The 25,022-nt window shown below is 38.4% G+C and overlaps 1 protein-coding gene across 1 annotated transcript in view; it reads right to left on the bottom strand.

Annotated features, from left to right (window-relative positions):
• The window catches only part of MEI4 (meiotic double-stranded break formation protein 4), a 131,836-nt gene that overhangs the window by 94,584 nt on the left and 12,230 nt on the right, over positions 1-25,022 (bottom strand). The window contains exon 2 of the mRNA XM_071806845.1: positions 14,551-14,660. Within this exon, the coding sequence (XP_071662946.1) occupies positions 14,551-14,560 (10 nt within the window). The 5' untranslated portion in view covers positions 14,561-14,660. The remainder of the gene's footprint in view (positions 1-14,550; positions 14,661-25,022) is intronic.

Below are 25,022 nucleotides of genomic sequence, written 5' to 3' on the forward strand. Positions count from 1 at the left end.
CATCATTTTCCTGCTCTTAAACTGTTTTTGAATTCTGGACCAGGTTCCACCTGGAAATAGATGGGCATGCACAGCACCTACAGACAGCATATTGTGCAGGCCCTCTAGCCATCCCTGCTTTACCCCTGTCTTCAAGGAGTCCTCAGGGGCAACATCAAACCAATTCTTGATTTACATGTGGCTCACGAGCAGTGGATATGTCAGCTCCAGCCTGAATAAACCTCTCCAGCTGTGGCAGATATGTAGCTTGCCCCAAGACCTTGCTTGAATCCTCTCAAAAAAGAGAATGTCATCTCTGTTGTGGCTCTGTGGCTCTGGACATTTCTGTGACATTGGCTGTGCTGCACATGCGGCCAGCTGTCCTGTGTGCCATCCCCATCCCTGTACCAGCTGGCAATTCAGACAGCTCTGTGTCTTTGTGAGTAAGGTGAGCTTCATTCTCAGGTATGAGAGGATACAGATGCAGGAGTTTAATATCTTTGTATTGAAAAATTAGGATAAGCATAGGTGATCTGTTGAGTGCTACCAGGAGGGGAACTAATTAAAATGTAAGAGTCATGATCATGTTAGACTTTCTAGTAAAATTCATACCTTGACCCAATATATGAGCAATAATTATACTCTGGTGAGCTGCTCTGAGGACATGAGTAATTATAATCCCTGATACGCAAAAACATGTATCTCTCATTATAATGATGCACAGAAGTAAACAAAAGGGCTAGAACTAAATGTTCAGAATGTCATTTATATGCTTGGCTTTAGTCAGTCAGCTCAAGTTTTACATAACAAGGAAGTCAGCATGTGGAAATCTCATTTTATAAGTGGAGTTTGTGTGAAGAGTAGTCATTAGAGATATTTGTTTGAGATCTGAAAAGAAAATGGTTGTTCAGTTCAAGTATTTCATTAGGTAGTAATCAAAGCGAGAAGTTTGCAGAGATATACTGCTTCTAAAGTTAAAATACAATTCTGTGCTCACCTTTCTGTGGTAACTAGCTCAGTAGTGTTAAATAATTCAATATTCCAGCCCTATTTCACTAAAACCATAAAGTACCTAGCAAAAAGTAAATATGAAATTATAAAATTAATGTGAATAAAAATAACTGGTTAATGCAGACTCCTCTTCAAGTCAGTGCAGATCTAGGGAGCAACTCAGTTCAACCTAGAGCAGATATCTTAAATATACTGTAGTTACTTGTATTTAATTATAAGAATCTACCCTAGCAACAGAAAAAGTTTACACTTAGAAATCTGATCTTCATGCATTCAGATTTCATTAAAATAAATCTGATAACAAACTTTCTAGGTATCCACACAATACATAAAGCTTGCTAAGCAAAAATCTGCAGTGGAAGCCCATGATGGCCAACCAACTGTCAAGACAGATCAGTCAGTTTGGTTCAGACTGATTTTTCTGGTTTTGTACAGAAATTGACTACGTAAATTTGCATGATCTCCAGCGTTTCCATGTTTCCTTACCTGAAAGAACACTGAAACACATACGTAGTGGAAAATCTGGCTCCAGTGAAGTCAATGGGAACATTTCCTTGATTTCAGAAATACTAGAATTTCACCCACGGTCAAGGATGGTTGTGCTGTGTCACAACAGATCTGCACAGGGAATGAAGATAATCCCCTAAACCTCAGAACAAAACCAGACAACCCCCCCTTGTCTGTCAGGTTTCTAATTTCACGTTCTATCAAGGCATCTGCAGGCAACTCTGTTGTAGGGAACAGGGTGTCTTGTGCTTGAAATGTGAACAAAGAAACGAGTGCTGGAGTTCAGTGATGACTCACATCTGGCAGCGCATATTCCTGCCACTTCTGAACAGCACTGCCCTGCTCTGCTCCTCAGAAACATTTTAAATTATGTGGGAGATATTTTATATGGAGAAGCAAAGCACTCTGTACATGATTCACAAAGATCATGTTATTATTTTATCCGTTATTCGAATTACTCTCTACATCAAGATTGTGTTAATGCTCATAATTAATTTGGTCTTACATAATGCTTTTAATCTGAATATCTCAAAACAGTTCTTGAGCATTATCTAATTAAGCTAGTCACAATAACTCTGCGATGTAGTCAAGGAATCTGAGTGGCTTGTTTCATCCACCACCAATAAACAGCCACCTCTGGGTTCAAGTAAGGCAGCTGTGCAATAATACATAGCGGCACTGTGCCACACTTTGGGTGAGGAAGTGTGAAATAGCATCCCTAATTGGAACTACAGGGAGATTATGGAAACAAAATGTAATTATCTGTAATCTCAGATTTAAAGGTGATAACTCATTTTTTCCTCTGAAGATTGTCAAAGGCTCTTTAATGTCCAATTGTTTTTTTTTTAGCTCATGGTACAGATGTCTCATAAAATACCACAAGTCCTCTGGTACCCTCTGGTCAGAGTCTGAGTTGAATACCTTAGTTTGTCATGATTTCATGACCTATTTTACTTTCAGAGGCTGTGTTTACGTATATCATTTACTTGCAAAAAGTAAATAGCTGGCATGGTTCTCTGATTGAAACCTGTAAGCAATTGCCAGTATTTAACATTTCTCCCTACAAGGTTTATTTCAAGTAGTGTTTTTATCCCCACTGTAGGAAACTGAAGCACTGTGAAAATAAACGATCTTCGTCTATATATCAAGAAAGCCAGTGATTAAAAGGTCATAAAATCTTATTTTCTAGGCCTATATTAGTTTGCAAAGCTCTCACTTATCCTTCTTTCTGCTTGTTAAAATATCCCTAATGTTCAGAATGTATGACAAACTCTTTCTGCATTTTTTATGTCCTTGATTAAAATAAAGCTCAAACACAGAGACTAAAATATTCTGCCTAATTGGGAGAGCTTTCACATATCCATTCTCATTTGTTTCTCTATTAAAACAATGTTTAAACAAAACAAGCTACTAGCCCCACTGATGCACAAGCTCCCCAAATGTCTTTTGGACAACTGCTCCCCCACCGTTTGCCTACTGCTGCTTCAGCCCAGACCCATCTCCATAGAGAAGTGCACCGGGCTGCTTGGGGCTTCACAGGCTAAAGCACATGGGACACAGGGTTTTGGGAGTCTGCTACATGGGGACAAATGGGTTCAAGTGCAATTCCCTCTTATCTACAGGGTAGCCACTGAAAACAGCTCTCAGGTTTTCATGGATTCTTGCAGCCAGATCAAGCTGTGATGATCTCCTGTAACCTTCCTCTGTAGCACGGGAAACAGCAGATATCACCCAGGAATTTTTACATAAAATAAAAACCTGATCTTAATTTAGATGCTGAGAGACAAAGGATCCATCGTGTCTCTAGGTAAAGTACTGGAATGGAAAATTACACTCGCTACCGAATATCAGAGATTTTATTGAATGTCTGGCCACTAATCCCAATTATAAGAAAACATGTCCCTCATAGGTATTTATAAACAAGTTTGCTGAGACTGGGGAGGAGTCTGAAGATCCCAGATATTTTTGCCATGGCCTTGAAAAGCCAAGAGGGCTGAAGAATTCACCATTCTCCTCATAGTATAACCATTTTTCAGACCTTGGTTTTAATGTACATCAGGTTTTTCAGTTCCTCTGTAATAGAATGTGTATTGTTATGAGGCAAGAAAATGGAGAAAAATGTTAAGGAACACGCTAATGATTCCTGATGATTATTGAACTTTGAGAAAGCACAACCACCACTGTAGCACCTGGAAGATACAGGCCTTAAAACACATACAAAATTATATAAAACCATCTATAAACCCAGTATTTTTACTATCTAGTAATTATGTAATCTGCAGTGACTTATACCAGCCTCCATTTTATGAAAACTGTGAAAACTGTGATGTACGTTATTATCAAGGGAGCAGACAGCCAACATTACCATTGCTAAGATGAAAAAAACCCCACCACTTTGCAAGATGACCCTTTATGTAGACCTCATATGAGACTGAAAATTCCAGTTCTTGGATGATTTCATTTCTCTTCAAATTTTTATACTTTCAGATACTTTATAGAAGAAACATTGTAGAAAAAAAATCATCCATCAAAGCTCAGTTTTCCAGTTTTCTGATTGTAGAATAATTACAATTTTGAAACAAAGTAATTCCTAAAGCAAAAAAATACAAATAAATATTTCAGTCTGCAAAAGCATTGTAACAAAAAGTTCTGACGTGCTCAATCCATCTCTATGTTATTTGGGTTAAACTTAACATAGTTTCACATCTCACCAAAGCAGAACATCTGTCAAAGTTTAGTACTTGTTGTGGTCCTTACTTCATTCACTTTAAATTAAACAACAAAACCAAAACCAACGAAAACCCCAAAACCCAACCAAACAAAAAATCCCAAACAAATAAACCGCAAACCAGCAAACAAAAACCAAACTAAACCAAACTAAACCCACAAACAACAAAAACAAACAAAAAACCACAAAACAACCCCCCCACACACTGTATTTCAGGGACAATTCTTTAGAAAGGAAGTTAGATTATTTTTCCTATTACACCCAACAGCATCCACATCTCCTTCACAATAGATAATAAATTCCAGAGGCTGTATTATCATGTTCACTATGGTGTGCAACATGAACAGCCGTAGCTTCACTGTCATGGTGGCTGCACTTATTTTTTCTTTTAAGAAAAATGCATGCCCTTTATCCTCAAGAGAGAGGATACTTATAGCTGAAAAATGCTGAGTCAATCCCACTGCAGGCCAGGGAATCACACGTTAGGGGGGATGAAGTTAACTTTGGGGACTAGAAATTAGAGACGTCAGGGTCAAGCTCTTCTTAATGATGAGGGATGTGGGCTCCTAGTTGATTCATTTCACCTCAAATCAGCTGCCTAATTACATAACTTCCCTTAGTTAGGGAAAATAATTGGAAATTGGAAATTCCTGTTATTCTCTGCTGACACTAAAGGGAGCCAGAGGTAACTAACTCACTCCTTGATAACTAACTTAGTCTAAATTTTGGTGAGGTGATCCTACTCCAAGTGCCCACAGTTATATTCAAATAGTGTTTTTAAACTGTTTGTGGATTTTGACAATCATGCCTACTGCACAAGTGCCAGGGATTACATGCCGAAGGGTGATGTGAGAGCAGTTACCTTAGCAGTGCTAAGAGTGCAGCGAGAGTGTTTTATAAACTCATATTTCAGATTTAATTATTTATACAATATTACATTTGAGTGAATGAACAAATGAATGAATAAATGTGTTGTTTGAATATTGCTATAACTGTTCTGCTTCTGTACACAAAGTAGTTGAAAGATCAAAGCACGGTAGATATAATGAAACACAGTGCCATAATCAAAGCAGAATGACCAGATGGTACAGATTGGTCAGATTTCTGAATACTTTGCTATATGCAGAGCATATGAGACCTTTGATCTTATTTGCATGAATTTATACAAGATGTGAAAGTATTATTTAGAGCCAGGTTTAGGTTTTAAATGTGCATGTGCTAGTGCAAAAATCTAACAGAAGCAATCAGTTGTTAAAAATGTTACAAGAAAGTATTGCTGCATGTCATTGCTCTGTTAGAATTTAAAGGCACTTAAGGGGCAAAGTGTAGACAAACAGCTGAACTGATGCAAAGGGACTGAACCTTCCTCTTAATGGTATTGACACATCATGGCTGGCAATAGCAGAAGTACCTAAATTAAAAGTTAATTTGGGTATCTCCATGTTGTGCAGCAGTCTGACATATTCTAAGTTGCCTTCAGTGGGACCACACAGATGTCACAGCGGAGACAGTAAACCAGTTCTCACAACTTTACAGCATACGTTTCGTTGTACTGCTCAGATCTGCTAGGCTTTACTAGCCAAATTCAAGACGCATGAAATGTCAGTGATTTCTCTGTAGTTGTAACCATTTACTCCATGGTAAAACTGGATCACTAGTAAAAAGGGAAAAAAAACAAATGATGGGGAAACGTAAGCAAGAGAAAAACAATGGAGATTCTCCTAGAAAAATGTTCAAGAGAGTTATTTGCACTAAAACTATAAATGAAATTTCAAATGCTAAATGGTTTGACATCCTACCCAATAAACCATACTTAACTGTCTATACAAATTAAGACTATTATAAATAAATTCAGCCCACACCCCCATACAGCGTAATCAAATATAGAATCAAGACAGACGGAACCTCAAGTACAAAAGGAAACATCTAATTTCTCAGTCATACTCAGTCAACCAGGAGAACAGATGGTCCTTAATAGCACGCCCTGAAACGTCTAATTACATGAGAAACTTTGTGTAGTTTTTCTGGACTTTTAATTGGTCCCCCAACTGTCTGTGAAGAGAGCCAAATGTTTTAATAGATTAAATAATAAATATCAAGATAGACTGTGTTACAGCATGCACAAGACCTTGTTGAGGTATTGTTAATGTGGATTTAAAATATATGGCAGTGCAAGGCGGGGATTCAGCCCTGCAAGTCCAGACTGTCCTGCAGACAAGCTATATTAATTTATTTGGAATTCTTCCTCATAACAAGTTGGCACTTTGCCATCCCACAGAACAGAAACAACAAGGTGTGTTTGTGTCTTGGTTTTGGCTGGGATAATTTTCTTCCTACTAGCTGGTATAGTGCTGTGTTTTGGATTTAGAATGAGAATAATGTTGATAATACACTGATGTTTTAATTATTGTTAAATAGTCAAGGTCTTTTCAGCTTCTCATGCAGTGCCAGGTGCACAAGAAGCTGGGAGGGAGCACAGCCAGAACAGATTGGACCCAAGTCAGACAAAGGAATATTCCATACCATATGACATCATGCTCAATATATGTTTTGGGGGAAACTGGGAAAGGGAACCACTGCTCAGGAACTGGCTGAGTATCAGATGACAGGAGTAAGCAATTGCATTGTGCATAACTTGTTTTATCTATGTTGTTGTTGTTGTTGTTATTATTGTTATTGTTATTTCCCTTTCTGCCCTGTTAAACTGTCATTATCTTAATCCATGATGTTTACCTTTTTTTTTTTTCTGATTCTCTTCCCCATCCCAGTGGAGAAGGCAGAGTGAGTGAGTGGCTGTTGTGGTGTTTAGCTGCCTGCTGGGTTAAACCGCAACAGTATGATAACAGATTTAGGGTCACTGAGAATTTAGCTTACATAAATGACATGTGAGAAACAGTGGCCAGTAACTATAGCAACCAATAAAACCCTAAGAGGAGCAGGGAATAGACATTACACATCAATATGCCAAACTGAAATGTAACAATATAACTAAAATGTTACCTAATCTGCTGAAATAATAAAATGTTTTATTTATATTATTAAAAGAATTACTATATATTTAAGGACTAAGATGTCGTTAAGTACCTAAACAGTGGCAAAACAACATATAATCAAGTTCACAAACTCTTGTTAGCAAAGGACAGACATAGAAACTAATCATTAAGTGAGGCAAGAAAAATATCAGCAACAGCAAATATTGTTTTCAGCGTGCACTGAATTCAGAAACTTATCTAGAGATATAGGATCTATACCTCTATTACCCAAAACCTTGTATAATGTTTCCCATTATTAGGCCATACGAAAGCATCAGAGTTCTGCCATTTTGGTCAATCCTATCATTTAATCTGGGTTGTGATCATGCTGTTTAACCAAATTCATTTTGTGCTGCAATTAGAAAAGCTGCTCGAAAATGTTGTTGCTCTGATGTTTAGAAACCTTCTTTTCAGGATAAATTTATTATTGACTCAATCAGCAACTCAGCTCATCATGGTGGAGAAACCTATATCCCAGTTATATTTGTTATTCCATCAAGCTTGTTATTAACATATAACTGGCTATGTAGTAGTAACTGGGCTTTATCATTATTATTTATACATGTCCTTCAGCATATACCTGGAAAATTGTAATCCCAGTAACAAGAATTTACTAGAAATTGCTAGAAAAAACTAGAGATCTCAGGATCTGTGGCAGTACTTCAAGGACTGCTCCAGTAAAATCTCTTTTGCAATCCTTCCAGAACACAGCTGATATTTCTGTTTTCATCCATCTAATCTGTATTTCACTGCTGCTTACTACCATGGTGATTCTTAGCCCCACCAATTTAATCTTATCTTTCCTGGACAGCATATGCCTATTTTCCACTGGTGATTGTAATTTCATTATGCTTTTTGTTGTTCTACAGGAAAGAAGCAGATGACTTTTAAAAACTGAGACTGATCAGCAGTATTTTACACATATTTCCAAGAATGCAGGATACCGGAAATGAAAGAGAGTGGGGAATCATGGCCATAAGGTCTATTGTGCTAAACTGAAAGCAAATCCTGTTCTGCACACGTGCAAAGTGTTACAGAGGTGAAATGACCACGTAGAAGGTGTAATGCTGTGCTGGTTTTGGCTGCGACAGAGTTAATTTTCTTCATAGTAGCTAGTATGGGGCCATGTTATGGATTTGTTCTGGAAACAGTGTTGATAATGCAGGCATGTTTTAGTTACTGCTGAGCAGTGCTCACATAGAGTTGAGGCCCTTTCTGTGTCTCATACCACCTCACCAGCGAGTAGGCTCGAAGTGCACAAGAAGCTGGGAAGGGACACACTGGAGACAGCTGACCCCAACTGACCAAAGTGATATTCCATCTCATATGATGTCATGTTCAGTGTGTAAAACTGGGGGAAGAAAAAGGAAGAGGGGAATGTTCAGAGTGATGGCATTTGTCTTCTCAAGTGACTGTTACGTGTGATGGAGCCCTGCTTTCCTGGATATGGCTGAACACCTACCTGCCAGTAAGAAGTAGTGAATGAATTCTTTGTTTTGCTTTACTTGCGTGTGTGGATTTTGCTTTGCCTATTAAACCATCTTTATCTCAACCCATGAGTTTTCTCACTTTTACTATTCAATTCTCTTCCCCATCCCACTGGCAGGTAGTGAGCAAACAGCTGCGTGGTGCTTAGTTGCTGGCCAGTGTTAAACCATGACAAATGCCTAAAATGATAGTGCTTCCCTGTTTACTTCATATAGTTATCCAGTATGACACATCTTGTTAGTTAACTTTGCTATCTCTGTTTGCAGGTGAATCTTGTTGAACCTCTGTTTACAGTGGTCCATAAAGGTTTTTTTTCCTCTTAGAGTAAACATCTTATGCATCAAGAGAATTTGCAGTGCTAGCCCTATTACAAGCCAGCAGTTAACCCTAGACTTCTTCCTCTGGTTAGTCCTACAGATGTTTTCTGAACCATCTGTGGTGAATTGTCCCCTAGGTTCCTAGTGCTCATTGCGCAAATACTGGGACTGTCCACTCCCTTCTCCTTCATGCAGATCCTAATTGCTACCTGTATATGGACTGCAACTTTGCATAAGGCCTGGCTTTTAAGCTCTGTCCCTCATGCCCATTTCAGGTTCTTCCACCATGAAAGAGCTAAATTGCATTAGATGAGTCTGTCATACTCTACTCCCCCACCCCTCCCTGAAGGTTTTGTCCATCTGGAGTTTTGCAATGCATACCCAAGCACTCAATAGACAAAATGGTTATGTCTATACCAGTAAAAGTACCAGTCCTAAGGTCCACTCACTAATCCCCAGCCCAGCTGGCTTTGACTGGCTGTGCCCATACTGTTCATTTTTCTCAGTCTCCAGAATGGGGTGGCCACTTCCAAACTGCCTGTTGTGAACGGACTCTGGCACAGGCCAGCGTGTGCCATGGAGCTGCTCGGGAGGGTACTAGTTTACTTGGGGAAAAATGTGCCAGGGCTGGTTTAACAATTCACCAGTGCATACATTTGATTGCTTCAGCCTAAATTATCATTTTAAACAGGCACAATGATGCTCATACTCTCACTATTTAAGTTACAGCACCTGTATGCACGTATTTTCCTTTGTGCTTCTGAAAATTACCCCTTTTCAGGGTTGGATATTAGAAGCAGTGCCAAAAACCTTTATTTGCAGCTATCAGAAGGTCTGGGAGCTCAAGCACTTCTAAGATTATAGCTCCTGAAGTACAGAAATTTATGCCTAGCAATTAGCATTTTTCTGTCCCCAGATGTAACCTGCCACTGGCATATGGGCTACCTGCTTATGGTGCAGAGGCCTGTGAGCTCTGTCCCTTTGTGTAATGACTTGCAGAACCTGGAAAAGTTTCCTTGTACTTCAAAAAGTCTACAAAGAAGTACAACTTGTTTAAACGTGTAAAGAGCTAAAAAGCAATTTCTGTGCTCTTTAAGTATCACGACAACTGCACTGCTACAGTCAGAGCTGTACTATTGGAAGTCTTCCAGAGTGGAGAAATAGGATAAAAAATAGGATAAGAGAACCACAAAGGTGCTTGCTCTGCAAGATGTCCAAAGAAAAGAAGATTGCTAAAGTGATGGTAAAAGAGGGAGGTAGAGGAAAGCTGAGCTTGGAGGAAAGGAAACTAGTATCAGCGATACCAGGAACTTCAAAATACTTAGGTATATTGTCCAAGTTATCCTGTTCTTATGCTGAAGGGAGAGTCAGACCATGGGAAGTCAAATAATTAAATTTTGAAGCAGTCAGAAATGGCCATGAGAAAGCAAATTATAGATAAGAAAAGAAGAAAGTTATTTGGAAATACTGTTTTGCATTAAAATGGACAAGCCAAATAACATTCTGAATTAAATCACCTTACACAAATGGGGAAGTGAAACACAACAGCTCTATAATTGAATACAGTCCTAACTAAGATGACTACTTTTGATAAATATTAAGCATGAAAGATGGCAAGTTCATAAAGAAAAACCAAAAGAAAGCCCAGCCCTTATACAGCTACATGCGGAATCACTGTTTAATCAAGCAGATGAATAAATCAAGTAAAGATTAAGTATATTAAAATTCTTAGCACTAGATCAAAAAAAAAGAACAGAAAAATTGTTTTCAAGATGACAGATTCATTCCTTTGGAATAAGAAATATAAAGGAGTCTTTTTTGTAAAACTATGAAAACAGTTCTTAACTAGCAATACATAGTATGGTTCTGCAAGCAGTTATTCTGCATTTAAATTAGATGTCTGCAGCAGTTAGGAGTTGCTATCTAAACAGGACAAATCATCTGGGTAGTGTGACAATTGGTTTGCTATTTCTTATCTAGTGGTGTATTTGCTTTACTGTTTTTTAGTTTTCATTTGGTATCTCCACAACTCTCACCTTCTTCAATACAAAAATAGGTAGATTGAGGCAGAGTTATTGTTTACTGGGTGCTTATTACAGGGTAGCTGTTAAACAATTAGGGTTTCAGAAACCATAACACAAGTAATCTAGATCAAGGCACAAGGTCACATAGTCAAATCTTGTTTACTGCAGTTTTCAGCGGTTACCTCTGGGCTTTCAAATTAGACTAGACAAAGAATGAGATTATTGTAAACCTATCACAGATACAGATTACTTTAATTGAAGTACCTGACCACTTAAAGGCACATAAGCACGTGTAACTTTCCGTGCTTAATACAAGCACGAGTAACTTTCCGTGCACATTTGCATGTGTAACTTTCCATGCTCAATACGAGCACGTGTATAAATTATTTCCTCGCACAATCGCGAGTGTATTTTCCTCCCGTGCTTCTACATAAGCACGTGTAATATTCCGTGCACATTTGCATGTGTAAGTAAATTAACCCTCGCAGGATTGCGAGTGTATTATAAATTTACCCTCGCAGAATCGCGAGTGTGCTAACTTTCTGTACTCACTACGAGTACGTGTATCTCTTTAAGAATAATCCTGCACCGTGTTCAGGCAAGTGTGTACTCTTCACAGACCCAGAGACGGTTCTGGCATTGTTTTGGTGAAGCCATGTGCATGCACTCTGTGGACCACCTGTTGTATTAGTTGCTGCCCCTTAATAATTTTCCTCAACTGATATCCGAACCTGTATTTAAGTCACTTTTGGAGTGCTAAAACCCTGTTTCTCACCAGTTTAATAAAAGTTGTTTTGGACCCTCTTGTCCCTTAAACTAGCTCCGAGGTGCCTCCGTGACACCAACCTAATTACAACCACCAAACCTCAAAGCAGAGGCTAAAATATTTCAGCTTGCCACTAGGAGATGGAGCATTTAGTTTGAGGCTGGATTACACAGCATCGAGACAGCTAGGTTTCGCAAGTGGAGTTAAAATCGAGTGGAGGCACAAAGACCAGCTCTTCAGAAGTCAGTGCAGCAGTTCAAAATTCGGAGTAAACTGGAGGAAGATTAAACTAAAGGCTTCAATTACGCTCACAGTGAACTCCCTACCTGGAAACGTCAAAAAGTGTTGTTTAGCTTAGAATGACAAAACAAAACAAAAGATTGAGATGCCGTGAAATTTTACTTCTGTGTAAAAAGTGTCAATATTTCTTTTCTCTGATGCAGCACAAATTTTGAAACCCTTTGAACCCTTACAGGATGTAAGTAATAATTTGCAGCCAATTCTGATAAATTAAAATGCTGCATACTGTTAAGCAAAGGATGTGTGTGCAATGGTGTGAGAGGAGAGCAAGGTAAAGCTCTGAGGTGCATGTCTTGAGCCTTGCCTTAGGGTGGAGACCAGAATACTAAAAAGTTCTTTCAACTTATAGCCAGATTTTATTAAAATATAAACCAAAATAATTAACCTTTTAAAGAGAGAAAACTGAGAGTCACTAAATAAAACAGAGCAGAAATTAAATTGTATATAAGCAAATCTCCATCTATCATATGCTTATAGGCAAGTTCTTACTTTCTGCTTGGTTACGGTGATCACAGTAGCTTTTGATTTGCAGCCAGCTCCCTCTGATCCCTAAAAAGTTTCTGTCTACCACCGTGGGGGCTGAGTTATGCATGAGTTAGGTTCCTGCTTCTTTCGGTACTGTCTCCATGGGGTACAGCTCCTGTGTTCTTGCCATGACTCTCACTCTCAGACACTTTTTCCTTCCCTGGGACCGGTGACCATCTCCCAGCCCTCTGGAGGCACCAACCTGAGCCCCTCACTCTGCTGAAAGGTACATCACATTACAGACAATCTGAGAACAAACTATCCAGCACATGTGCCACAATCTGTTTTTATTTAGTTTTAGAATCTGGTATTTGGACCACAGAGCTATACCGTTTGGCAAGATGACAGTTTTCTGATGAAGTGAATAGAAAAGTATCATTTATTTGACTATACGAGAGGAATGTTGATTCCTCTTTGTGAATCCATTGCCAATATTAATTAGCTTTTTCTCTGTATGAGGCTTTTTTTTTCTCTGTCTCTCTTCTGATAAAGACTTTCAGAAGTTTAAAGACTTTATTTAAACTGTGTTCAAAGTATTTAGCATCTTTTATGTCAGCATGATAAATTTTGACTTTTTAGTTGATATTATTTTTATAGCAGCAAATTAAGGAAAAAGTTTAAGAGCTCTCAGTTCCAAAGGAGAAACAATTTCAATTGTATTCAAAATAGCACAAAGAAAATTGCCTGAACTGAGAAAAATAATTTAGATGTATACCGATGTTTATACTGGCAGCTTGAAGGTGATGAGAACAATGATGAGTGCCAATATTCTGCTCATGGAAGGAGGCACTGAACAAAAGTCTCAAAGACAGAGAGGTATCCATGAAGTACTCACCACATGCTACATCCAGGAAGGCACATTGAATCAATGTGGCCAGTTCAGGGCACTTAGCTGCAAATAGTTTATTACAATAAAAGCTGCAATTACACATATTAAAAATGTTTTCTTCATTACTTCAGCAATTATTTGTAACTCTTGTTCAGTACACAGACTAGAGTCAATATCATTGTGTACAGACATCCTTAGTGAGATGTTGTGCATGCACTATGTTTTAATTTACAAAAAAACCCAACATTGACTAAGCAAATTTAAACATCTGAGTGGAAAATGTAGTCCCAAATTGGGAACAGATTTGTGCAGTCACCAAAATTACTTGCAAAATCAAGTATTCATTCACAGAGATTTCCATTATAAAGGAAAATGATGATGTTTCTATATAGAAACAAGCTCACTTAAATTTGCCATCTGATGATGATATTTCCATATCTAAAAGCAGGAATGTGATAGATGCAGAACAGAGTCTTCATTAACATCTTACTCAATAAATGAACAAACCTTTTTGTGTTTTCTGAGAATATCTTTGGAATATCTCAGAGGATGAAGCATTAGTTGGATAAGGTACCAGAGCTACTTTTAAATAGATTATGTAAAAGACATTAGAGTATTAAAATGACCATGAATTGTAACAATTTGGTTATTTCACTGTTTTGTGGAGTCATTCAAAACAAAAATGTTGTGTAGCAAGTCCAAGTAATTAAAAGGTATATAAAATGGACATATGGATCTAAAACCTCAAGATAAATATAGATAAGAGATCCAGGAAGAAAATATTGAAAAAATAATTGAAAAAGAGCTATCTGTACAGCCATCTGGTTAAATGCATTAGTCATGTTTAGACTATATCCAGTATTGGCTTGAGCTAACAGCTAACCTATGCTTTAGGGAGAAAACAAGGAGAGCACATTGTAATTGAGTAAAATGGCACATGGAGATAGATAGATTAGAGAAGATTCCACTTTTGTTGCACTTAATCCTGTCAGGAGATCCATGATGGCAATAGCATTTAATAAACAAGTAGCAGTCTTAACTTACTAAAAGTCATGTTCTTTACTGGATTTTCTTCTAGTGGCCTTCCATCATGAAAAACTGCTTTTCTTCAGGAAGTCTTCTGAATAAAAGAAATATTTATTCAGAGTGGTACTCTGTTAGAATGAAAAAAATGAAAGTTTATTTAAATTGTCTTTCTATGTATACAGAGAAAATCTACACATTCAAGTGGAAAGGATTTCATTAAAAAAAAAAGGAGGTAAATGAATACATAGACTTAAAAATAATCTGTATAATCAATTAAAACATCAAAATCCTTAAATTGCTAGAGAAATTTTATTCTCTCCTTGATTCTCTGTTTTAATATTTTTAAAGCTGGAAGTTCTCCTATAGGCTTTCTGGCATGAGCATATCACCCAGGCTTTATGGGAGACCCTCATGTTTCTGTGGGTGCTGTCAAAACCCAAAAACATCTACATTCCTGGCTGCTTTTGAGCATGGACTTGCCATCTACATCTGACATCTGCCTAGGCTTTTATGGCACATCTGCTTAATGCAGTGTATTATCACGGAAGGGTCACTAGGCACCTCTGAATACCAGGGTAGAGCAGAGGTGCTCCTTCAGATCCTGTGATCAGCCATTTTGGAGCTTTTACAGAAGAACTGATTCATGAGGATGGAGGGGCCACCATGCTTTTGCATGTAGACTAAGATCAGGTATCTGTGTAGCACCGCACTGGGGAATGTAGATGTATTGTTTGCTTTCTACAGTCAATGGGGAGACATAGGTTCTTCTGAAGGCAATTAATGTTATCTGTCTTCATGCTTTTATCTCAAGAGGGTTGAATCACCCTCTCAAAGACTATGCTTCTGTCTGGAATCTCCAGATCCTTTGCAAAGCTGAGGAAAGCTTATCCCATTTGAAATGAAGGGAAATGATGTGCAGAAAATCATTCATTTCTCATTCTGTGTTGGAATAGAGCTCTTTGTAATAAGATGCTCTGGCAATTCAAAATGGGAAAAAATGGTGATTGCACAGAAACACAGCAGAGACCTATAGAGATGAGCATACTGCGATTACACATTTTGACCGGCTGAATAAGGAATACAGATAATCGCTACACCTTCTGAAAATGACATAGGATTCTAGAGGGAAACTGAAGGACAAGTGTGATCTAAATTTTTAATTCGCTACTTAACAATATGATTTTTGTTTAATCAGACAACCCATTCTCTTAGTCTTGAAGATGGCTCAAACTGATGGCTTATAATCACTAATGAAACTATGTTTAAATCTTAAAGTTCTTTAATGCCAAATCAATATTAAAGCATAAAGAGTCATTGTTTTACAGGGTGTTTGATGTATGCCACTGTGCTGATAAATTAAGAAAAAGAGAGGCCCATGTAACAATGTTGGGATCCCAAAGAAAATCTCACCTAAATGTCAGTGGTATTTTTCTGCCAAACAAGATTGCTGTAACTGAAAACATCAGTAGTACTGAGATCTCCCATATGGATATCTTGTTCTAAAAGATCAACATAACACCATGTGGCCTCCACTTCTAATGACTGCACAAATGACACACAGAGGAGAAGCTTATCCTCTGAGTGCAGTAAGTTTCCACAATGCCTACATTTTTTCTATTGAGAAATAAAAGCATTGAATTTTCAAAAGCATGTATTCTCTCTTAATACAATGTCCATGTCTGATAAATATATTTTTATTTGAAAAATTATAATCTCTTGAATTTGTACTTGAGAATTCATTATGGAGATAATCATAACCATAATTATAAGTCCTCTAAAGCCTCATCGCCATAGGGCTCAGTGAGGCTATGTATGCTAGAAAGGAGATCATATATTTTTACCTGTTTAGCAGTCTTTCAAAATTCCAGGAGAGTATTTTATAAGGGAAGGTAAACTAATTGACATTATTTATTTAGATTTTCAAACTGCCTTTGACAAAATCCCTGACATTGAATGGATAAAGAAATTCAGCATGATTCAGGTGACAGACAATTTGTTGCTATGGACTAGAAACTGGCTAACATTAAAAAAAAAAAGGTGACTACTGAGGTACAGCAAACATATTCATAAGGTTTGTGCAGTTATATATGTGTAGCAGTGTTCTGGGGAGGGTGATAAACAGCAAGACAGAAAAATTGTATAGGTCAAGCAAATCCAAGCAAAACTAGAAGGATTAACAAGGGGAAATAGGCAATGTAGTTAGGTGGCAATATGAAATTCAATGCTACGGTAAATCTGGATGCAGTCCTAAATTTCTAATCACAGCTCTCTAAGGATCACTGCTCAAAAGAGATGAAAATCAGAAAGCAAATGTTAGTCTACAAAAGGCTGGTGGAATAAAAAGAAAAAGATCATAAGCCCATTTATTAATCAAAATACATCTGCTCTGCTAGGAATTCTGTCCTCAGGTTAGCCTGTCTCAAAACATAGTCTTTCTAAGGGTGCAGATGGGAGTTACAAGAAAGATTAGGAAGAGACTGAAAAGTCTGTCCTAAGAAAGATGAGAAGTGAAACTCCATGCTTTACAAAGACCTCCTAACCTACCTTGACTTATCAAAGCGAAGACTAGCATTTAGGAAGATTAAAGGAATTTAATCTTACAAACCAATATACTTCTGTTCTTCATGCTTCTGACACAGATTTTGGAGGAGGAGGAATATTTTTTTTTTAATATTTTTTAATATAAGGAAATATTTTTTAAATAAGGAAAACAATGTGAGGATCTATGAATATTGAATCCAGGCTCGTAAGGAAATCAGAATTGTTTCATATATATGGTGACATTTTTCCATCTGAAGTACACTTAATTGTTGTCCCTATAGTAGTAAGCACCATGCAGGAACAACGTCAAGTGTAAAATGTGATGAGTCCCCATTAGGACTTGTTTATGAAGTAGCCACTTATTTGGGAAGTTCCTTGAAGGTGAGGAGGGTGAAGAAACCAAACTGGAACAATGCAGAAGTATCATGGCAGGAACCCAGTTGCACTCCACCACTTCTGCAAAGAGCTGATCTTTTATATTTTTGCTAGATCCTGTGTCCCCCATATCCCTAATATTGACACACACACTATATCCTGCCCCTAGTTCATGTCTCTTCCAGCATCCCATAGAGAGTGTGACCAGCTGACAAACTCTTGAAAAATATACAGGACCACTTTCCTTTTTAATTTTTCTCCATAAAACTTCCTGATATCTTCCAACCCACTCCAGTTTAGTTTATCCTCACACTTACCCATTAAAAACAACCCTCATTGTTTGTTTCACTCAACCCCTTCTTGCTTGTTCCCTCCTCAGCTAGCACAAAGGTCAGGATGAGGTGAGGGGAGCTCTTTTTTTATATAGATGGTCCTATTCCTTGCATGAAGGGGAATGAATCAAATGCAAGAGATGTGGGAGAAGGTGGGTGGGGTTAGGGTCCCTACCCTGGTTGTCATGAGCTGGAAAGCCACACCAAAGATTCCTAGTCTTGTCTTTGATTGCTATGCTATGGTATCTCAACACTAGAATTTAGGAGGGACAAATCCAGGCTTTAGTCCTTATTTTCTGACCCAAGCATGATATAATTCTTCAGTGGAAAATGAAGCTTCCCCTAAAAACAAACTCCACTATATTTGTGAAGATATTTTGGATCATTCTAAACTAAAGCTGCTTAGACAAATCTTGCTCATTTTGCACTCATTTTATAGTGCAAATAAAGTCAATGAAACATTCCTTTTCCCATACAAAATTTCCCAGCCTCCCCTCTCCTCATTTACACTGTTTCTGCTTTAGTTCTCAAATAGTTAAAACAGACTCTCCTTTTCCAGAAGAGCAGTTATCCCCATCCTGAGTCCTCAGATTCAGATTACAAAATTAACTGGGAAGAGGATGGCGTAAATGACATGGAAAATATAGTAAGTACATTAATGCTAGGACTGGCTAGCAAACTGGTGACATCTTTATGCTATATCCCTTCTGTGCTTCATTTCCCACTGCTTCGTTCTGCTGCTAACCTTTGTCCTGTGCTGCTCAGAAAATGCCCATACTATTTGAGTAAGGCTCTAAGCCTTAATAATTTAGCTTATTGGTATGAGCTGGCACAAAATGTGGCAGAACTGATGGCAGAAGTAAGACCAAAATAGATTTGATGGAATTAATGGAGCACTTGTGGGCAGAAGTTGGCTTAACACATTAAAGATTTTTTCCTAGTGTGACAGTGAAATGCAGGACTGTATCTACAGGGGATGGAGTTAACAGGGACTGATAAATCAGTGTAATGCAATAGCTAAAACCACAGCTACATGGGGAAGAGCCTGGGAAGAGTCAGGGCTGTATAACACTTGGGCAGTGCTGCTGGAGGTGGTTTTGCTTAGAGAGGGTGATGAAACAGCAGAGCCAAGTGTGCCCATAAGGAGCCATTTACTGCAAGCCACTAAAAATGTGGGGTTTTATTCCCACTGGAGCACAGGGCATAACAGGACTGAACTATCCATCCCCTGTCTCTTGGATTCACTGCCCCATTGGTGTGGTGCATGTGGCATTTGCCTTTCTGTGGGACACAGATGCAGAGGGTCTGAGGACAAGGGTGAGCTGTGGCCTTCTGAAGCTCCCAGACGGAATCAGTGATCTCAGGCATTGTATGGGCCCATACAAACGTGGGGAAGGCCTCCAGATCTGTCAGATTTTGCTCATGATAAAGGCAGGAGCAAAACATGACTCCAGTCACTTCAGGATAATTTTTTTTGAGGAGCAGAAGGCTGACTTCATTTTGGAGGTGAGTGCCAGGTTGTCTTGTGGGAACTCCTAAACACAAGGCTTCACTGTCTGAATAAAGCTTGATGTCCATATTCTAAGTTCATTCAAATAAAACCAGAACTCTTCAGTTCTTATGTAGTTTTGTGAGTGTGTCCCACATACAGATTACCCTGCAGAGAGATTTCCCTCTTTCCTTATTCCCCTGAGCAGCAAAAGCAAGAAATAATATTTCTAGCTTTAAGGAGTTGCCACATGTCAGTAGTTTCAGCTGTGGCTCCCTGAGCTACAGCTCCACGATGGCCAGTACTCAGCACCCAATTTCTGGGTGACTCAGTGCAGCTTTGAGGCTCAGGGCTTTTTTTTTTCAGGGAACAGTGAAACCCTGCTGCATGTGAGCAGTAAGCTGAGAGAAGAAAGGTGGGCTTTGAAGGAGGGAGTTCTGTAGATCTACCCCTTCATAAATCATGCTTTCAGCATCTTTTATTCATCATAACTGCCAAAGTTAAAAGAAAAGAGAATCATATAATAACCTGGCCTTCAGACTAAGAATCTTGAACAAATTCACCTTGATAAAATACTCCATCCCTGCTGTGACAAAACAGATCAGCAAGCTGGCTGGAAGATTTGGCCACTGTGGCTCAACAGGCAGTTTGAAACCCAGGACATCAAGTGCCCTCTGGTTTTATGTTCTTGGGTACCCTTATCTTACTTTCCTCACTAAGCAGCAGTTATGCAGGTCTGACCAAACACCATGGAAACTATTTTCCTGAGGTTTCCCCCAGTGTTTGGAACAGTTTGTTGTACAACACACTATCTTTAATTGCTGGCAAGCAAAATTACTTTCAGCAACAACAACAAAACTAAATTAAATTTGAGAGGGTAATTAAAAGAATCAGAATACTCAGGAGAAAACCTTCCTTTTTATTTTTAGTGGAGACAGTAGAGAGGAGATTCTCCTATCTATTTTAATTATGAAATAATGTTAGAAATGAGACCTTAAAGGATGCTGCTAAAACAAACAAACAAATGAACAAAACCACAAACAAAGCACATTTAGAAAGTAGAGACTTTGTTAGCAAAACTTCCACTACAGAAAAGCTGGACTGGTGGAGTGATGATAGCTGGAGGGAGCAATATTTTAATTGTTTCATTTTTATAATGAAGGTAGATCCTTCATATTTAGCTATTCATACTGAGAAAATATTGTCCATTAAAAGCTGCAGTTTCATATAGATTAAAAACATGGCACAAACATGAGAGGTGTGTGAGGGATGAAGATTTGTTGTGTGAGTAAAGAATGAGTGTGAAGAGGTTCTGTTTCCCAAGGAGAATGCAGGTTACCACCTACACAGAAGAAAAAGAAGTAGGACTGGGGTGAGAGAAAAAAGCTGGTAGCAGAGATTTTCCCATTTTATTCCTTTCCCTTTCCACAAAAGTCTGTATTTACATTCCACATCTGATGTTAAAAGTCTGCCTAGCAGATACAGCAAACTAGTGAAGACATAAACATCTTCCAGTGAAATCAAGAGAGACACAAGCATTTATCGAACAAGAGGACAGATCAGAAAACTCCACAGTCTCCACACACCCCACACCACCTCAACAAAATCAGAAGAATTAGAAGACTTAGGGCAGAACACCTTTCTTTTGCTGGCTGAGACTTTTGGTGATTGGGGTAAATTGCACTAGTGGGTGTGCTCCCCAGTTGTCCCTCTGTTCCTTACGAAGAGAGTCCATGGAGTTACAAGAGAATTTACCCAACCAAGTTCAAGGACAAGGTCCTTTATAATTCGTTGTACTGTGCTTCAGCACAGGTCACAGCTATGGAGTCACAGGACAATTCCAAGTATGCAAAACCCAGGAAGATTAATTTTACTACATAAAAAACTCAAAGGCCAGTGTGATTCATCATCAATCACTGTCAGCTCCTGCTTATACCAGAGCTTTACAGGAACTTAGCAACAAACGATGTGATGTAGTGTGAGTTCCTGGTCCGTGACAGTGAAAGAAAAGATTTTGGGAAAGTTTAAGGACTTCAAAGGAAGAGACTGAACCTCTGAGAAACCACTTGTAAAGTGACTTATGTAGCTGTCCCCATTTTGTCTGGAGAAGCGTTTTTGGCAGAAAGTTAGGACATGTTCAGAGAAAAAAAGTGGTCTTAAGAATACAGCAATTACAACTATATTTGCCAACCAACAAGTTTAAGCATATTTTGATGCCAAAATTGTTGAATGCTGCCTAAAGCAAGACATTCTGAGGATCAAAAATGCCCATGGCAAACAGTGTTCACTGTGAGTACTCAATGCCTGTGCAAATTAGGATACTTTTTCAGTAACTGAATACCTAAATATAGATTTAGTACACATGCTTAGAAAAGCTCACCAGTCTACGTTTATGTAGAACCTAATTCTGCCACTCTTAGTGAGGAGAGATAGTAGCTGTATACAAGTGATCTTATTAAAGTAGTTTTGCTTTCAGTATAAGTTACACTCTTAGGAGCAGGTCCAAAGATATTACAAAAAAAAATCAACAAATATGTATTAAGGCAGAAGAGCACACAGGAGCATCCAAGCTTGTTGTGTATTCGTAAACTGACATGCAAGGCAAATGCAAATAAATCTAATCCAAGCCCAAAGGCAAAACTTGCTTTCTTATTGATTCAACACAAACCATGACTAAGAAGCTTCTACTCTGGTCTTGCATTTCTAGAACATATATTTCTGAAAGTTTGTTATCATTTAATTGCTCAAAAGACACTGAAAAACAGAACTTGCCAAAAAACAGTTTGCTGGAGTGTTTTTGGTTGGGTGGTTGTTTTTGTCTGTGCTTGTGTTTTGTTTGTTTGTATGTTTGTTTGTTTGTTTGTTTTCCCCAATGTATTACTGATGAAATAATCCTGCAACAATCACCCTGCTATCTTGCAATCCTATATGTGTTACCAGGCAACCATTATCTGCCACAGCACCTAGCTTGCCCCCCTCTAAAAATAATCTTAACCTCCAAAACCCTTCGCTTCCATGCACTAATAAAAGTGGCATCTTTATTACTGCTAAATGCTTACTCAGATATTTTCATTAAAAATTTCAGAGTGACAAAATGCTGGTTATCCTTTCCTGAACATGCTGCTTTTCAGTTCACAACATGACTAGTTAGCAGGCTGCATATACTTACATTTTGATTCAACTATATACTGCAGATGAGGCTATAGTTGGAAACTCAAGTCAATTATTTAGAACCTAGTAGCAATGTCAACAAATGTAGTATAAGTCAAAAATGTATCTTCAATGCTATGCAACTCTAAAACAGTAAATTAGAGTAATAGAATCATAGAATGGTTTGATTAGATGGGACCTTTAAAGGTTATCTAGTCCAACACACTGTCCCATGAGCAGGGACATCTTTCACTAGATGAGGTTGCTCAAATCCCCATCCGCCTGACCTTGAACACTTTCAAGTAGTGAAGCATCCACAGCTTCTCTGGGCAACCTCTTTCAATATCTTACTACCCTCATAGTAAAAAATTTCTTACGTCTAATTTAAATCTGCTCTCTTTTATTTTAAAATGTTACCTCTTGTCCTATCACTACTAGCCCTGGTAAACATCTCTCTCCATCTTTCTTATAAGCCCTCTTTAAGAACTGAAAGACTGCAATAAGGTCTCCTTGGAGCCTTCCTTTCTTCAGACTGAACAACCTTGAGTCTCTCAGCCTTACTTCACAGGAGAGGTGTTCCAACCCTCTGATCATTATTGTAGCTGGAATGTGTATGTAGATTTTCTGAAGTATCAGCAAAACATGCACATTTAGGATTTAGATAGTAAAAAACTGCAGTAATTTTTTTCTGAACATTTTACAAAGGCAAATATCTTATCTCCATGAAGTCTTGAATTTGGTGGATTAAGACCAAGAATAGGCAGAAGAAACAGCAGAAGTGTAACTCAGGATGCTAGAATAAATAGTGACTAAATGGTAGCCAAGATCTTCCTTCCAGTGTAAGGAGTTCTGCATAAAAGGAGAACTTTCCAACAAAATCGAAGCACTATGGTTAATCACACATCACCCTAAGTTTCCACAGATAAACTCTAAAATTTAATGCAGAGGACACAAAACCCATTCCAACTGGGCTTGACTGTGAGGAAGCTTTAGTCAGAGTGGAAGATGAAGTGTAAGACTTGTGTGCACACTGTCCATCAAAACCTGACCATGTGAAACCACTGTGCAATTAGCGGTTGCCACCACAGTCTTTCTCATGGATTCCTGGCTAGCAATAAATCCAGCACAAGCAGAGAAACTGCCACCTATGCTGGGCAAAAGATTTCATAAGAGGAGAGTGGCACTGCCATATATCGTGTCTTTTACACCCTGAGTTGAGGTTTTTCAATGCAAGAGTCTCTGGTTTCTGTACCACTAGGAATTCTTTACCAGCTTAATTTAGGATTAGCAATGAGTAGTTTTTAAATTAAGTATGAACATGGCTCTTCACACACTTCTGCAAGCCGGAACAGCATGTCCTCTCATACTACAGAATGATCTCAATGCTTGATCAGTCACTCCTCTTGATTCTACCCCTGACTGATGTGTGAAAGGGTCAGTGGAATTTTACAAAGTCAGAGATGTCCAAAGCAACAAACATCTGCAGCAGCAGCATCTAGGGCATGAAAATGCACTCCAGAGCAAGGAATAGTAGTGCAATAAGCAGAGTACTTATGTAAGTTTAACAAAAATCAAGAGAGCTAGCAGTGATACTTCAGAGGCAGGTAAACATGTCAGTGGAGTAGCAAGAGGGAGATAAATGACAATGTACAGTTGGAAGCCAGTCTGCTTTACAGTATGTTTTTACCGTATGTTTAAACTCCAAGGTAGATTAACCAACAAAGAATAAAATTACACAGGAAAAAACAAGAGGAATCATTAAGTACTCAAATCTGCCATTTTTTAACTGGTCAGCATAATTCTGTTCAGCATAATTCTGTTTTGTTTGGGGGGTTGTTTTGTTTTGGGGTTTGTTTGTTTGTTTGGGTTTGGTGTTGTTGCTGTTCTTGTTTTTCCTCAGTAGTACGTCTGTTAAGTGGAAGGGCTCCTCATAATGGGCATAGGCAAGCAAAACAGGCTGTTCACAGGCTGGATTCAGCTTGGGGGATAAAGAATGCTCAGAAAAGCAGAGATCTGCGGTGACTCTGGGGTACCCTTAAAGATTACAGCCAGCTAGAAGGGAAAAAACAGTTTTGACTGGAACAACCTGGCATCTGAAAAAATATTGCATCCACTGTGTAGTCAGGGAAGTGGAATCACAGAATCACAGAATGTTAGGGATTGAAAGGGACCTCGAAAGATCATCTAGTCCAATCCCCCTGCCGAAGCAGGAACACTTAGATGAGGTTACACAGGAAGGAGTCCAGGCGGGTTTTGAATGTCTCCAGAGTAGGAGACTCCACAGCCTCCCTGGGCAGCCTGTTCCAGTGTTCAATAATATGAATGAATGAACAATGAGGAAAGATGTGTTTCTGCAGAATAAAAAAGGAATGTAAAAACATATTTCAAATGAGTAATTCTTCAACATAAGGAACTATATTTCCTAAGATGTGATTTGCAGTCACTGAACAGCTCCTGATTCTGTCTAAGTTACTAAATGACCCCATGAAGGACTTTCCTGCTCTAATTTTCTATGAAACTTTGATAATATTAGTGGTGACTAGCAAGGCTAGTTTGAAGCATTTTGAAATAGGTTAGACTTTCTATCAGCTTAAAATGTCTTC

This window comes from Patagioenas fasciata, chromosome 3, assembly GCF_037038585.1.
Source record: "Patagioenas fasciata isolate bPatFas1 chromosome 3, bPatFas1.hap1, whole genome shotgun sequence".
Lineage (NCBI taxonomy): Eukaryota > Metazoa > Chordata > Aves > Columbiformes > Columbidae > Patagioenas > Patagioenas fasciata.